Raw genomic sequence first — 23,431 nt, 5'->3', positions numbered from 1 at the left:
AGTGACTGCAGTAAAAGCCGTGTTCGGCAGAGACGTTATTTGGCAAGATGACAGCTCCCGCAGCAGACACACCACTGCCGGAACCGCTTCACCAACAACAAACTGGTGAAATTGATGCGCCGGCCGGGGGAAAGTAGGCTGCGCTGAGCATGGAGTTCAAAGAAAGCGTGGGCCCTGTAGCAGACGGAAGACTGAGCAGAACACATTCCCGCAGCCGTGCTGGAAAAAAGATAAGTGTTAAAGCAATAGTACAGTCAAGGCACAATGCAAGTAAGTGCATGAAAACAATGGCAAACACAGCACATTAAGAGCACTTATCTAGGGCTGCTGGAGCAGCGAAGAAAGATGGGGGAAGGAGGATTAACAGAGAATCTTGAAGGGTGCACTCATTGGGGATTGGCTGACATATTGAACTCTTGATGTCATTCCCTAGGCTTTAAGGGGAATGTAGTTTGTTATTTGAAGAGTATTACTTTTGTTTTTTTGAAGGCTGCAGTTCAATAAAGCGAAGAGCGAAAAGCCTAATCCTCGCCTTCGTACAGCATCCATTTTAGGACATCCTCATTCCTCACTCCTCATCCGTACTTCTCAACCCTGCTTCTCATCCATCATCCCTGCTTCTCATCCATCATCCCTGCTTCTCATCCATCATCCCTGCTTCTCTTCCATCATCCCTGCTTCTCTTCCATCATCCCGGCTTCTCTTCCATCATCCCGGCTTCTCTTCCATCATCCCTACTTCTCATCCATCATCCCTACTTCTCATCCATCATCCCTGCTTCTCATCATCATCCTTACTTCTCTTCCATCATCCCTGCTTCTCTTCCATCATCCCTGCTTCTCTTCCATCATCCCTGCTTCTCATCCCTACTTCTCTTCCATCATCCCTACTTCTCTTCCATCATCCCTACTTCTCATCCATCATATATCATCCCTGCTTCTCATCCATCATCCATCATCCCTGCTTCTCATCCATCATCCATCACCCCTGCTTCTCATCCATCACCCCTGCTTCTCATCCATCACCCCTGCTTCTCATCCATCACCCCTACTTCTCTTCCATCACCCCTGCTTCTCTTCCATCACCCCTGCTTCTCTTCCATTTTACATCATCCCTACTTCTCACTTCTCATCCATCATCCCTACTTCTCATCCTTCATACATCATCCCTACTTCTCATCCATCATCCCTGCTTCTCATCCATCATTGCTTCTTCTCATCCATCATTCCTTCTTCTCATCCATCATTCCTTCTTCTCATCCATCATCCCTCCTCCTCATCCCTACTTCTCTTCCATCATCCCTGCTTCTCATCCCTCATCCCTGCTTCTCATCCCTACCTCTCATCCATCTTCCATCATTCCTGCTTCTTATGCCTCATCCATCATCCCTACTCCTCATCCATCATCCCTACTACTCATCCATCATCCCTACTCCTCATCCATCATCCCTACTCCTCATCCATCATCCCTACTCCTCATTCCTCATCCATCAGTCATACAACACATTTTCAGTTTTGTGAAACACACCTTCTGATGGATACAACTACCTGTGGATTCCTCACCTCATGAATACTCCCATGGCGCCAGCATTCGACGGAAATCTTTTTACTAGTCTCTGCACGTCGACGAGGACGTCACTCTAGCCCACGCGACGCCGTCTGACGTCATACAGGCAATAAGAGGTACTCGACGACGTGCGGACGTCAGTTCCCTTTTTTCCGTGCATTCGAAACGGTTATCTTCGAGGGAGCAACTGTTACTCTTGCGGTTACAGTGTATATCTTGCTGCGTAGTCTTTCGCTGTGGAAATAATGTCGCAGAGAAAGTCTGGATTTAAGCCTTGTCGTGAGTGTGGAGGCAAGATGTCGGTGACGGATCCTCATTCCGATTGACTTTGGTGTTTGAGCTCCGACCACGACGTCTCGACTTGTGATTCATGTCAGCACATGAATCCAAAGGCCCTCAAGGAACGTGAGGCGAAGCTGTTTATGGCCAAGTCAAAGGAGAAACATCACAAGAAGTCTTCTTCCCCAAGACATCGGCGTCATCGAGACTCCCGGCACCGTAGAGAATCTCGGCGTCATTCAAAGGAGACTCGTTCCAGGTCTCCGGATCGGCGCCGAAGGACATGGGAGGTCAGTCCCACGGTTACGCCGCATCCTTCGACGCCGTTGCCCTCTCCGGCGTCTCCAACTTCACCTGGACAAGCGTCGGTGATTGAGGTATTGGAGCCTCAAGTGTTTTCTCCGGCGCAGACGCCGAGGCCGGCGTCGGGGTCGCCTCCGAGACAGGCACCCCAGTATCCGGCTTTTCCCACCCCTGGAGCCGATAGTTCCGCATTCTTGAATGCGATGTATGCCATCTTCCAACAGATGGCTCCAGGGGGTGCTCCGGCTGGGCCTTTGGCCTTTTCTTTGGGTGATCCTGCGCCTCTTCGGCCGGCACCCTTTATGCCCTTTCTCCCGTTTGGGAACGTGGGCTCGGCGCCAGTGTCGGCGCCGGTGGCCGCTCCGGTGGCTTCGGAAGGATTGGCCCCGGGGATTTCCATCCCGTCGACGTCGGGATTTCGGCCTGTGACTCCGGTGGGTCCATCTGCTTCAGCTGCTCTTCCGTCGGCGCCGAAGTTACCTGTGGCGCCGGATGCGGCGTCGGTGGCTTCGGAAGATCGGCGCCGATCTTCGACTTCGGCGGAGGCATTGTCGACTCCGCGTATTGAGCAACGACTTAATTCAAGGAGACGTGCTCTCCGGGTATTAGAAGAGCAGGAGTACCAACGAGCCCTAGAGGAAGGAGAGCTAGAGGACTCGGGTGATGGGCTGCGTGGACTGGAGTCGGCCAGTGGGCTGGACACTTCCCCTGAGTGGGACCTTTCGCCCCCGGGGGAATATACTGAGGAGGCTGCTTCCTTTCATGCAGTGGTACGGAAGGCAGCTAGTTTTTTGGACCTGCCTTTGCCGGTGGTGGAGGCGAAACAAAACCTTTTGACAGAGGTGTTACATCCGGCCTCAGCCGCGGCGGAGCCTCTGTTACCATTTAATGACGCTCTGCTGGATCCGGTGTTAGAGGTGTGGAAGAGGCCGGCATCTTCCCCAGCAGTTCACAGAGCCGTGGCCAGGAGGTATCGGACGGCTCCAACTGACCCTGGTTTCCTATCTAGGCACCCTACGCCGGAGAGCTTGGTGGTGCAGGCCTCCTGTTCGTCCAAGTCAGCGCCTGGTTCTTTTCCGACGGTGCCTGGGGACAGAGATTCAAAGAAGCTAGAGGCGCAGTCGAAGAAGATTTTTTCGTCCTGCAGTCTGGCGTTAAAAGCCACCAATGCAACCTGTATCCTGGGGAGGTATATTCATGCTCTGATGGATGACATTTCCTCTTCGTTTACAGAGCTTCCCCAGGGTCTTTTGGATCTTGTCTCAAATGCCCAGGCTGCTGCGACCCAAATTATCCAGACGGGACTGGATACCACCGACTCGGTAGCCAGGGCAATGGGCACAACTGTGGTGGCAAGGAGACAGGCCTGGCTCCGTAACTCGGGCTTTTCGGCAGATGTACAGTCCACATTGTTGGATCTCCCGTTTGATGGGGACAAACTGTTTGGAGCTAAGGCTGATTCGGCCTTGGAACGTTTTAAGGAAAGCAGGGCCACGGCTAAGTCGTTAGGGCTCCAAGCTCCTTCTTCCACGGCCTCTTCCAGATTCTTCAGGAGGTTTCGTGGATTTGGGCGTGGCTCTTCCTCCTCTTCCTTTCGGGGGAGATATCAGCAACCTGCTTCTTCCCATCCCTATAGATCTTTCAGGGGGAGAGGTAGGGTCCGCACCAGAGGAGCCTCTCAGCAGCACTCTGCCTCTTCCTCATCCTCTGGTGGGGTGCAGCAGGGGAAGCAGCCTTAGGCTTCCACCATTTCCCACTCACTCCTCTCCTGTAGGGGGAAGATTACAGCATTTTCTCACCAAATGGAAGACTGTTACATCGGACACTTGGGTCCTCAGTGTTGTGGGAAAAGGCTACACCCTTCCCTTTCGGGAGTTCCTGCCCCTCATCCCGCCCCGGCCTTCGTATTGTTCAGAAGAACACCTCCTGTTGCTAGAACAGGAGATGCAAGTCCTCCTTTCAAAGGGCGTGGTGGAGTTGGTCCCGGAGCAGGAAAGGGGTCGAGGAGTTTACTCAAGGTATTTCCTGATTCCCAAGAAGGATGGTCGTTTGAGACCAATTCTGGACCTGAGGATCTTGAATTGGTTCCTCAAGCAGGAAAAGTTCAAGATGCTGACCCTAGCACAGGTGCTTTTGGCGTTGAACATGGAAGACTGGATGGTGTCTGTCGACTTGCAGGATGCTTACTTTCATATCCCGATACTCAAGTCACACAGGAAGTATCTCCGGTTTGTGGTGGGATCGCAACACTATCAGTTTGCGGTCCTTCCGTTTGGTCTTACTTCAGCACCTCGAGTCTTCACGAAGGTGATGTCGGTGGTTGCGGCAGAACTCAGAAGGAAGCGGATAGCAGTATTCCCTTACTTGGACGACTGGTTGATCAAAGCCAAGTCCCCGGAGCTTGTGTCGCATCATCTGCAGTCAACAACCCAGTTGTTGTTCGACCTGGGTTTTTCGGTGAACGAGCCCAAATCTCACCTAGAGCCCTCTCAGCGCCTCCTGTTCATAGGGGCAGTACTGGATACAACATTGGGTCGGGCCTTTCCTCCGCCTCAGCGGATTCAAGATATTCAGGATTTGGTTCCAATGTTTCGAAATGGAGCGGTAGTTCCAGTCCTCAAGGTCCTTCGTCTGCTCGGTCTTTTTGCCTCCTGCATTCTGTTGGTCACGCATGCTCGCTGGCACATGAGGGCTCTTCAGTGGTGCCTCCGAAGGCAGTGGTCTCAACACAGAGGGGATCTAGAGGGTACTGTCAAGATCTCCAGAGATGCTGCTGTGGATTTGAAGTGGTGGATTGCAAGCAACAATCTTTCACAAGGAAAGCCGTTCCAGCAGTCGCCACCAGTGGCCACAGTCATAACGGATGCTTCCACTCTAGGGTGGGGAGCTCATCTGGGGGATCTGGAGATCAAAGGTCTTTGGTCTCCAGAGGAACAGATGTTTCACATCAATCTGTTAGAGTTACGGGCTGTACGTCTGGCTCTCAAGGCCTTCCTCCCTTCCCTTCGTGGTCAGTCGGTACAGGTCCTAACGGACAATACTACCACGATGTGGTACATAAACAAGCAGGGAGGAGTGGGGTCGTACCTTCTCTGCAGAGAAGCTCTTCGACTATGGTCCTGGGCAAAGGACCATCGGATTTGCTTGATAGCAAACCATCTGGCCGGAGTTTTGAACGTGCGTGCGGACAGTCTCAGTCGCCACTTCTCGGCAGACCACGAGTGGCGTCTCCATCCAGATCAAGTCCGTTTAATCTTCCAGAGGTGGGGGTTTCCTCGGGTAGATCTGTTCTTCCACTCGAGAGAACGCGCATTGTCCGTTGTTCTGCAGCCTTCAGTATCCGATGCAGGGAGCGTTGGGGGACGCGTTTCAAATAACCTGGTGCGGCCAGTTGCTTTACGCGTTTCCTCCCATACCCTTGATTCCTCGAGTATTGAGGAAGATTCGCCAAGACCGGGCGCTAGTCATCTTAATAGCTCCGGATTGGCCAAGGAGGGTGTGGTACTCCGACCTTCTCCAACTCTCAATGTGCCCTCCGCTCCGTCTCCCTTTCAGGGCAGACCTCCTCTCGCAGTCGCAGGGGCAGGTTTTACACCCCAACCTCCAGAGTCTGCACCTACATGCCTGGAGATTGAACGGGGAAACCTGAGTTCCTTCTCTCTCCCGCCTGAGGTAGTGGATGTTATATTAGCGGCCAGGCGACACTCCACTAAATCTATCTACGCTAATAGGTGGTCTAAATTTGTTGCGTGGTGTGGAGAGAGGCAGATTGATCCTTTGCATGCTCATCTATCGGACGTTTTGTCTTTTGCTCTATCTCTGGCGCAGAAAGGTTGTGCAGTGGCTACCATTAAGGGTTATTTATCGGCCTTGTCAGCCTTCATATGTCTTCCAGACCAACCATCTTTATTTAAATTCCCTATTGTTATCAGATTCTTGAAAGGTCTTCTAAATCAATATCCTCCAAAGCCATTCGTTATGCCGCAATGGGATTTGTCCTTGGTCCTGACTTTCCTTATGGGGTCCCCTTTTGAACCTATGCATTCTTGCCCCTTGAGGTATTTGGTTTTAAAAACAGTCTTCCTGATAGCTATAACATCAGCAAGGAGAGTGAGTGAGTTGCAGGCCTTATCAGTAAAGCCCCCTTATACAACTTTTTATGGGGATAAGGTGGTGTTGAGGACGAAGGCTGCTTTCCTCCCGAAGGTTGTTTCACCCTTCCATTTGGCTCAGGCAATTACTTTGTCCACGTTCTATCCTCCGCCTCATCCTTCCAAAGAGGAAGAAAGACTGCACCGTCTGGATCCAAAGAGAGCGTTGAGCTTCTTTATTGATAGAACAAAGGATTTCAGGCTGGAGGATCAGCTGTTTATTGGATACGTGGGCAAGAGGAGAGGAAAGGCAGTCCACAAGAGAACACTATCCAGGTGGGTTGTTCTTTGCATTAAAATATGTTACTCTTTGGCAAAGAAGGATCCTCCTGAGGGCATTAGAGCTCATTCCACCAGAGCTAAGTCGGCCACTTCGGCCTTGGCCAGGGGTGTTCCTGTGGTCGACATCTGCAAGGCCGCAACTTGGTCGTCCCTTCACACTTTTGCAAAACATTACTGTTTGGATTCTGAGGTTAGAAGGGACGGCCATTTTGCACGGTCAGTGCTGCAGGATTTCTTGGTTTGACCATTTAGGCACCCACCGCCGGGCGTGGTACTGCTTTGGGACTCTATTCATGAGGTGAGGAATCCACAGGTAGTTGTATCCATCAGAAGAACGAGTTACTTACCTTCGGTAACGACTTTTCTGGTGGATACATTAGCTACCTGTGGATTCCTCACGGTCCCACCCGCCTCCCCGTTGCCTTTCTGGTCTTACCAAGTAATCCTTGAGTGCGCTCCTCTTGGTCTTTGAGGGTGCAATAGATGTGTATATAATATATATTTATATATATGTATATATGTATATATCTTTGTGTATATACTTGGTGTGTGTATATATTTTAAAAGAGAAAGTTTTATATATATATTTATAAAAAGATTTACAGTCATTCATACAATGTTGTGTATTTTTACAATATAATGGGATGTTGCCTTGCTCTTTCATTGCATTGCCTGGTTGTTCTCATGCACGTAAAAAATGATTGGTACTGACGTCCGCACGTCGTCGAGGACCTCTTATTGCCTGTATGACGTCAGACGGCGTCGCGTGGGCTAGAGTGACGTCCTCGTCGACGTGCAGAGACTAGTAAAAAGATTTCCGTCGAATGCTGGCGCCATGGGAGTATTCATGAGGTGAGGAATCCACAGGTAGCTAATGTATCCACCAGAAAAGTCGTTACCGAAGGTAAGTAACTCGTTCTTCACACTGATTGGTTGGGAACAGCCAATCAGAGTTATGAGAGAGAGCTGCATACTATTTCAATGAAAAACAGCCTCCTCATTGCACATGGTTGGTGAAGAGGGAGGAGAGGAAATGCAACTGTGTGTTTGTTTCCAGTGAATTCAAGGCTGCACAATATTTCATTTTATTTAACTCAGTGTTTTTTTGTTTGCACAGGCCTCTGCAGAAAGCTCTGCTGGTTTGGGAAATACAAGGAGTGCACTGCCTGGGCCATAGATCAGCTCTTGGAGAAAGGGTTATACAGGTTAAAAACAGTTCAACCAAAAACCTTTCTGGTTTCAGTTTCATATGTAGAAACAAAATGTTTAAAATCAACTCTGGTGACAGTGCAATCCAGTTCATCCAAACCTTTTCTGGTTTTATGTTTATATGTAACAAATAAAATGTTTAAATCTGAGCCTGCTTTTTATTTGTAACAAATAACATGTTTACATCTAAGGCTGCTTTTATCTCTGAGAGCTGTTTTTTTTCTTTTCTGAAACCAGAAAGATTTTCGATGACCTGTAGATGAACTGTATAACCCTTTCTCCAAGAGCTGATTTATGGCCCTAGCTGTGGGCTCTTTGTATTTCCCAAACCAGCAGAGCTGTTAGAATGCAGCTCTCTCTCATAACTCTGATTGGCTGTTCCTAACCAATCAGTGTGAAGGTGTATTTCACAAAAGTGAAAATGTGTTGGTATGACTGAGGGATGAGGAATGAGGAGTAGGGATGATGGCTGAGGCATGAGAAGTAGGAATGATGGATGAGAAGTAGGGATGAGAAGCGGGGATGAAGGATAAGAAGTAGGGATGATGGAAGATAAGTAGGGATGAGAAGCAGGGATGAGGAGTAGGGATGATGGATGAGAAGCAGGGATGATGGATGAGAAGCAGGGATGATGGATGAGAAGCAGGGATGATGGATGAGAAGCAGGGATGGTGGATGAGAAGTAGGGATGATGTATGATGGATGAGAAGTAGGGATGATGGATGAGAAGTGAGAAGTAGGGATGGTGTATGATGGATGAGAAGCAGGGATGATGTATGATGGATGAGAAGCAGGGGTGATGGATGAGAAGCAGGGGTGATGGATGAGAAGCAGGGGTGATGGATGAGAAGCAGGGGTGATGGATGAGAAGCAGGGATGATGGATGAGAAGTAGGGATGAGGAGTAAGGAATGAGGATGTCCTAAAATGGATGCTGTACCTTCGGCCCTGACATAGAATCTTCTGATTTCTGTAGTAAATGTTTAGTAGAGGCTATGGGGAATTTTCCTGCCATAATATCTCTATCTTGAAGGAACGTCTTCCAGTAAATTCACCCCTACTACATTTTGCATTTTCTGCGGAAATCTGAGGATTTTTTTAGGATTGAACTCCAAATCAGGCTGTAAGTGTTAAGATATTTCGTAGGCCCATCATGCAGATGGGGGTAATGGGTAGTAGCAGTGCTGGTACTGTTCAGTCTCCTGACTGACAGTGCCAAACATAGTTACTTATGAAGGTTAGCCAAAATGTCCTTTTATCTCCAGCATTGGACCTTTCACGGATTTGCATGCATGAATCAATCGCCATTGCTGTGGTGGGATCCTGCAGTCACATACAATAGCAGTACATGTATCAAGAAACCATAGAAAGAAGCTAAGTTCAGTAGCCAGTTCACCTCATTGTTTCTGCCAAAGAGGTGAAGATGCTCTGAACTTTACAACCCCTAGAGGCCATCACTATTCAGGTTTCTACTGCATGTGGTGTGTGCAGGGAGTCTCACAGAAGGAGCTACATCAGACGCCTGATCTGTCCACTTAAAAAAAAAAAGGTGAAAAACAGGCTTGGTTAGGTACTATCAAGATCTTGTAACAGCCTCCACAACAATACAGTTCTGCCCCAGTGAATCTTTAAAGGTGCATACGAGTGACTGCAAACCTGTAAAGCATTCTTATGTAAGTCACTCTTCAGGTTTATTCCCTACTTTTTTCCCATCTAAAAAAAACCCTGTTGATGAAGTCAGTGCCATCAATGTTGTCGGCCAGAAAACCATCTATCTCTCTGTAGAAGGAGAAGGCCCTGTTATCCATAACAAAAAAGAGATAATTGTCAACAAGACCGCTATCGATGACAAAGCCATTTAAGACTTCTTCAACAACACTGTCAATGACCATCCCATCGACAATGACCATCTTCATAGATGACCATGATGATGTATATTACCTCACAAATAGTTCTCTCACCGATGACTGTCAGTTACCACCCTTGATGATGATGATGATGATGATGATGAACATGATGATTCTGTCATTGACAAATTCTCTTCCAGCATCGCATGATTCCAGGTTTGCTTTAGGTGTACCATCTACACTCTTATCCGCCCACATCTTTCCTTTCAGGGTGTCATGATGACAACAGCAACCTGGACTCAGACAACAAGTCCCCGTCACAGGCCCAATCATTTGTTTTTACCATGAATAGCATAGATATGTTTACATCCATCCACATTGAGGAGTGCATCTGGGTTAATATAATGAGCTATCCATGTTATAATTACCAGAGGGTTTGCTAGAAGACCTTCTGTCCATAGTGGCACATTATTATACTAGGTTTCCTGCAGTGCCACAGTCTCCAGTGCCACACCCTCACAACCGATTCTGCTTAAACCAGTACCACTGCATCTGGCAATGCCACAACCTCAACCATGCACCTCCACTTCCCCAACCATAACCACCATTATTGTTAACGCTTCGTCAACAGAACAGTCAGGAATCACCTGGTAATCATATCATGGTCGACAAAGAAGAGGTCTTAGACAAGACTCCTCAAGTGAGGATGAAGAATCGGATGACTATTACATATCCCTTATTGTCATGGACCTCCCACAAATCGATTCTTCAGCTGATGACGTTGCAAAGTTCCATGTCTTGATTGAAAGGGTATCAAGGAGATTTGTTCTGTTATTATGAATGCAATTGTGTTGATTCAGTATTATGTCAACAGTAAAGTGCAAGCAGGTGCCTTTTCTCCATTTCAATTCTGTTCTGACCCTTAATTATGGAGGGCTCATCCTGGAACCTTGGTTTTGCCGCAACTTGTTAGCCTTCAGGGGCTTCTACTATAGTAGGGGCATGACCTGTAATGCTCTGTCTATTGCATTGAACAGTTCATGGCATGGGACAGGTGTCCTTCCAAAGTAGTATCCATCCTTTCCTCCCCTCTCGATTCTTATACTGTTCTGAAAATGCTGGTATAACACTGTGCCTAATTGGTTATGCACTTCTTTTCCTTTGAGTCCATGGTAGGCCAGAACAAACTCACTCCTTTCCTTCAGATCATCTCTGACCAATACCATTTCAAAGGCAACTAAAACAAGGCATTTTGACATAGTTTTGGCTTCCCACTTGGTTTAGTGTTTTGTTTTTGCAGGCAGCCCAACTGAGCCCAGAAAAACAGTACAGTAGTGTAGGGCACTTTATAACTTCTGAATTCACTTGTATTATTTATTTATTTGATTCCCTAATGTAGCCTGATATTAGTGTAAGTTGTCAGACACATCCCAGTGCACGTCTTTTTTTGTGCCAAATTTTAACCGCTTTCTTTTTTCTGAGATTTTTTTAAGGTTCTACTCTCTCTTCTGGAAATAGACATAATCCACGAATAGCTACAAACTCAATATGTGCCAGCAAGTCTGGTAAAAGCCAGTTTAGCTCAGCAGGTTTGTATCCATGCTGAATGTGTTTCAGAAAGTCTAGTGAGGTTCACCAAGTGAGAAAAACAAAGTTAGTGGGGATTGAGCTTTTGGAGGATCTGATAATTAACGGTTTTCTAATTGTTCTTTGTGCTTAAGAGCCCTGCTTGGCTGCCTGTTATTGGGTGGGGCTCCCGGAGAGAAAAAATAGTTCATTATGTTAAAACTGGTTGTTGAAATATTTTGACGACAAAGACATTCAGGCGTGGTAAGAGTCTGGTTAGGGTTACTAGGTAATCTCTAATTCCCGATACTTTAAGAACCTCTGCAGGGATGTGAAATTTTATAATAAATCTGCTAGTCCAAGGGAGAACAAGATGTTTCAGAAATCTACTTGTTCCGTTAAAAAAATATATATACTTTTGGTGCAATGCAATGAGGTGACAAATTATGGCAGTGTTCTCATTATATCACAGCTCTGATTATAGCCTCTCTGTTTATGTTAGAGATAATGTTATATCAGGGTTTAGATTCTAGTAAGCCATGATTTTATCGCCCTTCCTCAAATTTACTTACAGGGTATTGAAGTAGATGGGACATGGTTGTTTCATGGTTGGAAGAATGCCCTGTGAACCTATGCACACTCACAAACTAACACATTTTATGATATTCGCTAACTCCTCTCCAGTCTGTACTGACACTGGAAAAGGTTTGAAATCGCTCCCAGCCATGGGCAGAAATAAAATATTTTCACAGTGTAGGGGGAAAAAGAGGTGCAAGAAAGTGAATTTGCAATTGCCCAGCATATTTTCAGATGAGCAAATATGCACATGTGTATTTGCTCTTGCTAAAATGGAGTTCACAAATGTTTTTATAGGAATATGGTTTCTAGGCCTACTTCTGGAAACTCTTTGAATTCCGGAAAGTCCTAAATCTGTGCCAGTGCAAGAATATATACCTAAAGGGTCAATTTGAGACTTTAGAATCAGACCCCTAATTTATGCTCATGTTGCCCATTTAGGTTTTACACCGATTGTTCAGTATTATTATTTTTAACATATTGGCATCCATCAGAACAGTTTTACTAAATGATGCCTCAGGGAAATGTTATTTAAGTTTGTGCAATAGTTTACAAAAACCTTATTTATTAAGCTGTATGTTGTTGTGTACGTTTTATTTAGAAAGCAATTGGCAATCTTGCAATTCTGCTTATTGAATTATTTCCAGCCAACCAGGGAGTATTATAAGCAGCCTCAAGGTGTAACATTTTGCAAATGTGTACATGTTTGTATACTGAAACCACTGTCAGTAACGCAAGCTGATCTTATAACTCACTGCATTTCCTTAGATTGTGTGGCCTAATAGTAAAGGGTTTCCATTACTGAATCATTTTTCCCAGTTTGAATATCTTATACATACAGACACAAACCTTGCAGTGGCAGACATTTGTTTTTTTCAGAAATCACTATTGTGGTACTGAAAAACCTTCCTCCAAAGGATTTGTCTTGCAAGGGGTTGGGCTCACTTGTCCAGTGGACAAAATAAGCAAGAAACCTTGTCCTTGACTCTAACCAATATGCTTTGGTCTATACCAAGTCATACCATCTTTATCTCACTGACCTGGTTCTTAGGGAGAGTGTGCATTCTGACACCACACAAGGCTCAATGTGCAACTGTGTTGTAGAGGAATATGTTCAAAGCATAATGACTGTTTAAATTAGAGAAGTGCTGCCTAATTTTACATTTTGTTTCTCATTTTCAGGATCTTGTGCTTGAGGAAGAAAGACTATTACAAAAACGATTGCACATCCGAGAAGTTGACCAGTCTCTTAGTGACATCACACATCAAAAGAAGGTACTTAAGCACCCTAACATGGTTTTGACATACGTGGGTCCGAGCATGGCATGTAAAAACAAAAAAAAAGTTGGAGGGAATCGGAAGAAGCTAAACCATTTCTTTCCATTGTCAGCATACTTAAACATACTCCTCACCAGGCCATTTTATTATTGGCTGGAAAATATTTAAATTATATTTCCTTCACTTGAAAATGCCTACGGAATTCTACTTTTGTAGTCAAATTATTTATGATCCTTCTCATTTGTTACCTCATATCTGATTATTTTTTCTGTTTTCAGAAAATTCTTCAGGAGCTGGAGTCTCTAAGACATGCTCTGGATGTCAGTGAAAAAGATGTGAAGAAAGCAGAGAATCGAATGAAGGAAAGTCAGAGCAGAGCAGATGAGAGAAGGTACAGGAGGATGTTGTTCAGAAATACTGCTCCTTCTTGTGGTGCTACAACTCTGCTCTTAGAATAGCCAGAAAAAACATTTATGGAATAAGATGGCTCGAAGAATTGTCCTATGCTTTAGGAACCTTTTACCTTTGCTTTTGGTGTAGGTTCAGAATTAATCTTTCTTGTTTGTGGGCACTGGTTATTACCATGTGGATCTGCGCCACACAGATAGCATTTGCTATTCATTCAAAATGTCTGTCTTTGTAATAAAAAGAAATCCTGCGTTCGTTCATCTAAAGTTACAAAATTGAAAAAGTTAAATGGTAAAGTTGAATAACTGTAGTACTATTTCTCCATCACAAGAGTCTTCATTTATTGTATAGGGCCCACGTCACAAATACATTGATGCATGTAAGTTCAACTTATACGTGCAAATGGCTTAAATGCCATCACTTCACAAAAGGTGAACTTAAGTTGTAAATCATTTTTTGCATGCACAGTATTGCTCAAGATAATACACAATTTTGCATGAATACAGGGAGTGCAGAATTATTAGGCAAGTTGTATTTTTGAGGATTAATTTTATTATTGAACAACAACCATGTTCTCAATGAACCCAAAAAACTCATTAATATCAAAGCTGAATATTTTTGGAAGTAGTTTTTAATTTGTTTTTAGTTTTAGCTATGTTAGGGGGATATCTGTGTGTGCAGGTGACTATTACTGTGCATAATTATTAGGCAACTTAACAAAAAACAAATATATACCCATTTCAATTATTTATTATTACCAGTGAAACCAATATAACATCTCAACATTCACAAATATACATTTCTGACATTCAAAAACAAAACAAAAACAAATCAGTGACCAATATAGCCACCTTTCTTTGCAAGGACACTCAAAAGCCTGCCATCCATGGATTCTGTCAGTGTTTTGATCTGTTCACCATCAACATTGCGTGCAGCAGCAACCACAGCCTCCCAGACACTGTTCAGAGAGGTGTACTGTTTTCCCTCCTTGTAAATCTCACATTTGATGATGGACCACAGGTTCTCAATGGGGTTCAGATCAGGTGAACAAGGAGGCCATGTCATTAGATTTCCTTCTTTTATACCCTTTCTTGCCAGCCACGCTGTGGAGTACTTGGACGCGTCTGATGGAGCATTGTCCTGCATGAAAATCATGTTTTTCTTGAAGGATGCAGACTTCTTCCTGTACCACTGCTTGAAGAAGGTGTCTACCAGGAACTGGCAGTAGGACTGGGAGTTGAGCTTGACTCCATCCTCAACCCGAAAAGGCCCCACAAGCTCATCTTTGATGATACCAGCCCAAACCAGTACTCCACCTCCACCTTGCTGGCGTCTGAGTCGGACTGGAGCTCTCTGCCCTTTACCAATCCAGCCACGGGCCCATCCATCTGGCCCATCAAGACTCACTCTCATTTCATCAGTCCATAAAACCTTAGAAAATCAGTCTTGAGATATTTCTTGGCCCAGTCTCGACGTTTCAGCTTGTGTGTCTTGTTCAGTGGTGGTCGTCTTTCAGCCTTTCTTACCTTGGCCATGTCTCTGAGTATTGCACACCTTGTGCTTTTGGGCACTCCAGTGATGTTGCAGCTCTGAAATATGGCCAAACTGGCGGCAAGTGGCATCGTGGCAGCTGCACGCTTGACTTTTCTCAGTTCATGGGCAGTTATTTTGCGCCTTGGTTTTTCCACACGTTTCTTGCGACCCTGTTGACTATTTTGAATGAAACGCTTGATTGTTCGATGATCACGCTTCAGAAGCTTTGCAATTTTAAGAGTGCTGCATCCCTCTGCAAGATATCTCACTATTTTTGACTTTTCTGAGCCTGTCAAGTCCTTCTTTTGACCCATTTTGCCAAAGGAAAGGAAGTTGCCTAATAATTATGCACACCTGATATAGGGTGGTGATGTCATTAGACCACACCCCTTCTCATTACAGAGATGCACATCACCTAATATGCTTAATTGGTAGTAGGCTTTCGAGCCTATACAGCTTGGAGTAAGACAACATGCATAAAGAGGATGATGTGGTCAAAATACTCATTTGCCTAATAATTCTGCACTCCCTGTATATCCTAGTCTAGGGGTGGGGTGTAAAAGTTCCAGGGAGGGGAGGCCTTGAAAGTTTGAGAACATGGACAAACAATAGAGTTTGTGGGTATTCACTATTTTATGTCAGCTGTATACTTGTGCTGTATTTGAAGTTACAGTTGGTGTTTAGTTGCTCTGATTGTATGAGTCCGTTTCCCCTGCCCATATGCTTTCTGGCTGCAACACCATCAACTGTATATGATCACACTAATAAATGGGTAGAGAGAGCATGTCACCACTGCCTTCTCAGCTACTCATGCCCCTCCATATGGCAGCTCTATAGACCTTATTTAATGACTATCTTTGTTTTAATCCTATCACTACATTGTGCGTAAAGAAACAGATAAATGGGTATAGTAGAACATTGTGGAAACCTCTAAAATATAAATATATTTTTTATTTTACTACCCCTGATGAGGAATTGAAGAGCTTTACACCAGGCAGCATGCTACTGTGGAACTCGAGTATTAGTTTTATTTGTTGTTGGTTATGTGGCTTAGTCTTTTTTTAATTTTTTAATTTTTTTTTACTGCAAGTAACACAAATATTGATACAATAGCTGCAAATAGCACATAATGCAGCACAGCAAGGACATAGACTAATACATTAATGTTTGTCTGCTGGAGCCAAAGCCCCTCACACCCCCCCCCCCCAAGATAGTCCAGGAGCGTCCCTGGTGCCTACAATCGGTGCACTTAGTTCGCCCCAATATGCGTTACATTTTACCCATATTTGGGACCATTTGTTAGGGGAACCTCTTCTTTCATGGACTTCCCTTTCGTCTAGCATGAGTGGAGCATGGAGTGGTGCCTGCTTCGCCCTCTACTTTCGAGCTAAATTGCGTTTAGCCACCATTGACCCCAGTGTCATCCAAATACAGGAATTAGTCTTGTGCGCTCAAGCAAACCATTCTGTACATTCACTCCAATTTCTTAGCTATAGATTGTATTAATATGATTTAGGAGTAATCATTAGTGAGACTGAGGGGTAGGGGGGATTTGCTAGTTCGTTCAGATGATTGATGAGCGTAACTAAAGCTCTAAAGGAGATAAGGCATTGTTAGGTTTCAGGGGCATGACTTTCGAAGAAGGAGAGGTTGTGATGTTGGAAATGAGCTTCGGGCAATATGTAGAGATAAATTAATAAAAATTAAGGCTGCAGGAAAATTCCCCTTTTGGACGTGGTCACCCCCACTTTTTGCTCACTGGTACTGAGGTTTTTCAACTGAGGTGCACTGGGTTCCTGCTAAACAGGTCCACAGCGCCAGTGCTTTTTCTCTAAAAAAAAAAGTAAAAGGTCCAATTGTACACAATCGACACACATTCTAGTACCTCCATAAGTCCCTAGCAAATGGTACCCCTGGTACCTATGGCCTGGGTACTAGAGATGGTCCCTAAAGCTGCAGCATGGATTGTGCCACTCTGAGGGACACCCTACAAATTGCACATAGCCTGCCATTGCAGACTGCATGTCATGGTGCAAACCATGAGTGAAAACACAACATGGCACACGCATTTTGTTCCATTCCCCAGTCGCTACATCTAAATATATGTAAGTCGCCCCTAGAGCAGGCCTTAGAGCCCTTAAGCTGGGGTGCATTTTATTTGATGTGAGGAAATCTGCATGAGCAGATATGCCCCTGTGATGGCTACTTCGGTTACTTAGACATTGCAAGTGAACAGGGAAGGCATCTTAAAGTATGTACTGGGCACTGGTCAACACAACTTAATAATAATAATAAAGTAATTTGTAAAGCGCCTATCTACTTCTGACAAAGTGTCCCAGAGCTAAGGTTTTACTCCCAGATGCAGAGCCAAACAGAATGTTAAGAATAAAAACGTTGTTATATAGATTGATCTGATTGGCTTGCCAATCAGATCAATCTATATAACAACGTTTTTTTTTTTTTTTTTGAACAGCTAGTTCAGTTTTTTTCCTGTCGGAGTGAGAGGGGAAGCGAAATCTGCATCTTGGAGACTAGCAAACTAAAGGAACACCCTCCGATGCATTCTCTTTTCACCGTAGGAATAAAAGCAAGAAGAGTCCCAGCTTATCTTAATTCCCTTCTTGTAAGATACAATTTGACAAAAGAGTAGAAATATCGAGGAACTTTGTTATTCAAGATTCTATGGCAATAGCACATGGCTTTGAAAAGGGTCCTTTTCTTCAAAAGTAGCCAGTGCAATTTAGCAAGAGCAAGGCCCTTGGGGGATCGCCTCAGGAGACTTAACAGCAGACGAGCTGCCACTCTCTGCACACGCTGGAGTCTCATCAGCCTAGACTGTGAGACTCCCAGATACAGAACATTGCAGTAGTCCAGCCTGGACATGACCAGGGTCTGGACTACTGTCTTGCTATCAGCTTTCGGGAAAAGTCCAAGGAATTTTTTTTATTTTTTTTTTGTAATTTTCTTTTTAGATTTGAAAACCCCGAAACATTTCCCCACTAACTTCGTAGTCTGAATGTCAGACGAGTGTCTTGCATCAAATCAGATGCCAAGGTTCTTGAGTTTTGGTTTAGGGTCGGGTAGTAGCCAAGTGAAGCAGGCCACCAGGCAGGAGATCAGATGGAGGACTGCTTGCCTAGGATGAGGACCTCGGTGTTCCCTTCATTCAGTTTTAGGCAACTCAGATCTATCCACTCAGCCACTTCTGACAAGCAAGACCTTAACAGAACCACCGTATTGACTTCATCCTGGGACAGTTTGATAATCAGCTGCATATCATTGGCGTACTATACAATGATAAAACTGTAGCGCTCAATGATATCAGTTAGGAGGTCCATATAAAGATAGAATAGAGTAGGGCTCATCAAGGAGCCCCGGGGCACCCCCTGCTGCAGCGTTAAAACATTTGATGAAAAAGGATTTTGTGTCACCTGGAAGGTCCTGTTCTGTAAGGAAGAATCAAGCCTTTACAAAGCCTTATAACTAATTTCACAGCTCTGCAGCCGTTCAAGTAGAAGGCTGTGGGACATGTTATCTAAGGCCACACCAAGATTCAACATTAGCTAAGCTGCAGTGTTGCTCCCGTCAATAACTTGCTGGACTCTACTGTAATAGGGAGGACCCCCTATTAAGTCTCATGGAGAAGTTCCTTTGCCTCAATAAAAATCAAGAGCCGATCATCAAAATACTTCTCTACCACCTTCAAGAAAAAGGGGAGCAATGAAATGGGCCTTAGGTTTTCTGGCTTAGCGGCATGTAATAATGTGCTTTTTTTTTTTTTTTTTTTTTTTTTTTTTTTTTGAAGCGGGACTATGGTGGCATGTTGCCAACTCTGGGGAAACCAGCCCAGCTAAAAAGCACTATTTAGTAGATCACATGGCTTATAATAGGTTTGAAAATTTAGAGCCCCCCTCTGTCGTTTAGGGGTTCTAACCACACCTCAAGACACGGAGCATCTCTCACTGTCTCACAGAAGGTGGAATAGATGGAAGAGACTTTATCAGAAAAGAACTGAGTGATGCTGTTGAAGCTTCCTCAAACGGCGGAGTGGCCACTGAGACTTGATCGAGGGAAGATAACGATTTCACAATTGAAAAAATTAATGAGAAGAATTTTGAGGCTCCTTGATTTTACCAACATGGAAATCACCCTAATGGTTCTGACATTCCTTCAGGGCCACTCAATAGTTAGCCTTGTCAGTGAGATTAAAATTTCGACACCAGATGCGTTGTAAGCATTTGCAATTCTTTTTCGAACCAGTCACTCATCGTTGTACTATTCCGTTCAGAACTTAGTTCTTCTAATACTGTGATCTACCAAAGGTGCAGTTTGATCAAGTACTTTTAAATACTTTTAAGTCTTAACCTAACTGCTACTTACTATTAAATTGATGTCCAGCAACAGTACTTAACTTCTTTGAAGTTTTTCAGGTGTTGAAACACAATATCCACCCTTCTAGTTGAGAATTGGGTGTATCTACACAGTTATTCAAAATAGGGTGATTAGCTGCCTCAGCTTCAGTAAAGACAACAAGGGTGACCATTGCCCATTTCTGTGTCCTAATCTGTTTACCAGAAATAGATACTGGCGCTGGTATGGTTGTAAGGATCTAGAAAGTATAGCGCAGTAGTCAGACCAGAAGAGAGGGAGAGGAGGATCCACCACTAAACTGATTTAATTTGAAAAATGAGGGTCCAGCGTGTGTCCCATCCTATGAGTAGGGAGATGAACCAATTGAAAAAACTGAAGGTCCTCTGAATCTGTGACCAGTCCAGCTGCATAATGGCTTCACTGAAACCAATGGTGTATGGTATCAAACACCTCATCTTCATAAATCCAGACTGATGTCAGTCTTGGATTTATTATGAGATGCACTCAGAGGGCACCTTAGAGGTGCCCCCTGAAACATACTAGTCCACTAGTGTGCTGACTGACTGGTACCGACCAGCCTGCCACCACAGACATGTTTCTGATCCCCTGTAGGTGACAGCCCGCGCTCTCAGAGGCCAGAAACAAGGCCTGCTCCGGAGAAGGGTGTTATCACCTCCTCCAGCAGGATGACTAGTGAATCTGCATGCCAAGGCCAAGGACTTCAAAGACCCTGCAGCTCTTGGCATGGGACCCGGGCTTACTCCCAGACCTGGGAGTTGCCACCCCCTGCCCTGAGGCCCATTTGGCACCAGAATGGGTGGGAAATTAGCTATGCAGGGAGGCGTGATGCACTACCAGGCTAGTCACACCCCTCAGATGGGCTATCTGATGTGCTCCATGAAAGAGGAGTTCCACCATCTTGTTTTTGGTGGAACCAGGAACTCTGGGACAGGGTTATGCCCACTTCCCCCAGAAAGTGGTCATGTAGTGGATGTAGTCACCCCAAGGGTAAGTAGCCCATTGGTTACTAGTCTATAATCCCCTAAACGCCCTAAAATTTAGCATTTTGGTGACCCCTAATACTACAAGAACAGGTTTACCTGACACAAGAAGAGGACAAAAGAAGAGCCGAAGGAGCGAAAACTCTGAGCTGCTGGTGGATTTTTGGCACCAAACCTTGCCTACCTACCTGCTACTGTCCCAACAATGGCAACAGTCCGACTCATCCTGCAGTTTTGCATCCTCCAAAAGTCTTAGGGGACTTCCAGTACTTTGCCAAGCTGTCAACATCTCCCTTGAAGTGGAGAAGCCACTTCCCCGCACCTTGCAGGCACCAACTGCAATGTCTAGTGTGCCGTTCTGCTAACCGTGGGTCCACCAAAGCAGCAGCTATCCAGTAGGACACCAAGCTCCAGCAGGACCAACCCGTCTCCCCACCAAGTGAGAAGACCCCAGGACCTACAGGAGCAGAACTGCACCAATACCCGGGGTACTGGCCCCCTTGCAGCAACCAACGCTTGTTGGAGTCTATACCAGACCCCAAAGCCATGACCAGAGACCAGCCATCGAGGGATGTCAGCATGCAGAGGCCATCACCGAGAGTGGACCGGCTCCCCTGTACATGTCCCCTCTTTCCAGGTCCACCCAAAAATTGTGGGCACCTTCATGCAGGAACACCCGTTGACCAAAAAATGATGTACCTGAGCTCCACAGCCTGGGTCCACGACAACTGACAGTATTCCCCTGCTCCTAGGACTCCCACCGCCCGAGCCCCACCATTGGGAGCTCCCCGACTTGTTCCCAAGTCCTTCTTTGCTGCCTGTTTCTAGGTGGCCTCCCTCTTCTCCACCGGTACAGAGCGCAAGTCACCCGACTCGTTCAGCACCACTGCACCCAGACGCCCCAGGGCAGGTAGAACCTTACTACTGGTTTTGTATGTGGCCTTGCTCCCCTAGCAACCTACAAACAACAGGGAACACCCGAGAGCTGTCTACAGGGACCTGATTGCAATAAAAGTACTTTCTGATGGATACAACTACCTGTGGATTCCTCACCTAATGAATACTCCCATGGCGCCAGCATTCAACGGAAATCTTCTTCCTAGCTTCTGCACGTCGACGAGGACGTCACATTAGCCCACGCGACGCCGTCTGACGTCATACAGGCAATAAGAGGTCCTCGCCGACGTCAGTTCCCTTTTTTCCGTGCATTCGAAACGGTTATCTTCGAGGGAGCTACTGTTACTTTCATAGTTACAGTGTATTTTCTGCTGCGTGGATTTTCTCTGCGGTAATAATGTCTCAGAGGAAGTCGGGTTTCAAGCCCTGTCGAGAGTGTGGCGGCAAGATGTCCGTTACTGATCCTCACTCCGACTGTCTATTGTGTTTAAGCTCCGACCACGACGTCGCAACTTGTGATTCATGTCAGCACATGAATCCGAAGGCCCTGAAAGAACGTGAGGCTAAACTATTCATGGCGAAGTCGAAGAGAAAGGAGAAGAAACATCATAAGAAGTCTTCTTCACCAAGGTCTCATCGGTGTCATCGAGACTCCCGGCGCCGTAGGCATTCACGGCGTCATTCCAGCAAGGAGTCTCGTTCGAGGTCACCTTCGGCTCGGCGTCGGAAGACTTGGGAGGTCAGTCCCACGGTCACGCCACATCCATCGACGCCGTTGCCATCTCCGACGTCACCGACTTCGCCTGGACAGGCGTCTGTGGTTGAGGTGATGCAGCCTCTTGTGATGTCTCCGGCGTCGCGGACGTCGAGGCTGGCGTCGGGGTCGCCTTCGATCCAGGCACCCCAGTATCCAGCTTTTCCCGCCCCTGGAGCCGATAATATCGCATTTCTGAATACGATGTATACCATCTTTCAACAGAGGGCTCCAGGAGGTGCTCCGGCTGGTCCTTCGGGGCCCTTGGCCTTTTCATTGGGTGATCCTGCGCCTCTACGGCCGGCACCCTTTATGCCATTTCTCCCTTTAGGGAATGTTTGCTCGTTGCCGGTGTCGGTGACGGTGGCCGCTCCGGTGGCTCCAGAGGTTTTGGCCCCGGAGGTTTCCATCCCGTCGACATCAGGATTTCGTCCTGTGACTCCGGCGGGTCCATCGGAGACTCCAAGATGTCTTCGTCCGGCTCCTTCCTCAGCGCCGAAGCTGCCTGTGGCGCCGGACGCGGCGTCGGATGGTTCTGAAGATCGGCGCCGATCTTCGACTTCGGCGGAGGCCATGTCGACTCCGCGTATCGAGGAAAGACTACATTCGAGGAGGCGTGCTCTCCGTCTTTTGGAAGAGCAGGAATACCAACGAGTCTTGGAGGAAGGAGAGATTGAGGACTCTGGTGATAGACTGCATGGTCTATATACAGCCAGTGGTCTGGATACTTCCCCTGAGTGGGACCTTTCATCTCCAGGGGAATATACGGAGGAGGCTGCTACCTTTCACGCTGTGGTGAGGAAGGCGGCTAACTTTCTGGACCTGCCTTTGCCGGTGGCAGAGGCGAAGCAGAATTTACTGACTGAGGTACTGCATCCGGCCTCTGCTGCAGCGGAGCCTCTCTTGCCATTTAATGAGGCTTTGCTTGATCCGGTGTTAGAGGTGTGGAAGAAGCCAGTATCTTCCTCGGCTGTTCATAGGGCTGTGGCCAGGAGATATCGAGCTGCACCATCTGACCCTGGCTTTCTGTCTAGACACCCTACGCCGGAGAGCTTGGTGGTGCAAGCCTCCTGTTCCTCTAGGTCAGCGCCTGGATCTTTCCCGACGGTACCAGGAGACAGAGACTCTAAAAAGCTGGATGCACAATCCAAGAAGATATTTTCCTCTTGTAGTTTGGCGTTGAAGGCCACCAACGCGACTTGTATTCTGGGGAGATACATCCATGCTCTCATGGACGATATTTCATCTTCATTTACGGAGCTTCCCCAGGGACTCTTGAATGTTGTCTCGGATGCCCAGGCTGCCGCAACCCAGATAATCCAGTCTGGGCTGGACACGACCGACTCGGTGGCTAGGGCAATGGGCACGGCTGTGGTGGCAAGGAGGCAGGCCTGGCTCCGTAACTCAGGGT

The 23,431-nt window shown here is 46.3% G+C and overlaps 1 protein-coding gene across 1 annotated transcript in view; it reads left to right on the top strand.

Annotated features, from left to right (window-relative positions):
• The window catches only part of LOC138266081 (trichohyalin-like), a 475,778-nt gene that overhangs the window by 141,171 nt on the left and 311,176 nt on the right, over positions 1–23,431 (top strand). Inside the window, exons 11-12 of the mRNA XM_069214443.1 lie at positions 12,961–13,053; positions 13,335–13,447. Of these exons, the coding sequence (XP_069070544.1) occupies positions 12,961–13,053; positions 13,335–13,447 (206 nt within the window). The remainder of the gene's footprint in view (positions 1–12,960; positions 13,054–13,334; positions 13,448–23,431) is intronic.

The sequence above is a fragment of the Pleurodeles waltl genome, chromosome 11, assembly GCF_031143425.1.
Source record: "Pleurodeles waltl isolate 20211129_DDA chromosome 11, aPleWal1.hap1.20221129, whole genome shotgun sequence".
Taxonomy (NCBI): domain Eukaryota; kingdom Metazoa; phylum Chordata; class Amphibia; order Caudata; family Salamandridae; genus Pleurodeles; species Pleurodeles waltl.
Note: the sequence above shows the minus strand (reverse complement) of the source record. Positions and strands in the feature narration are given on the sequence as shown.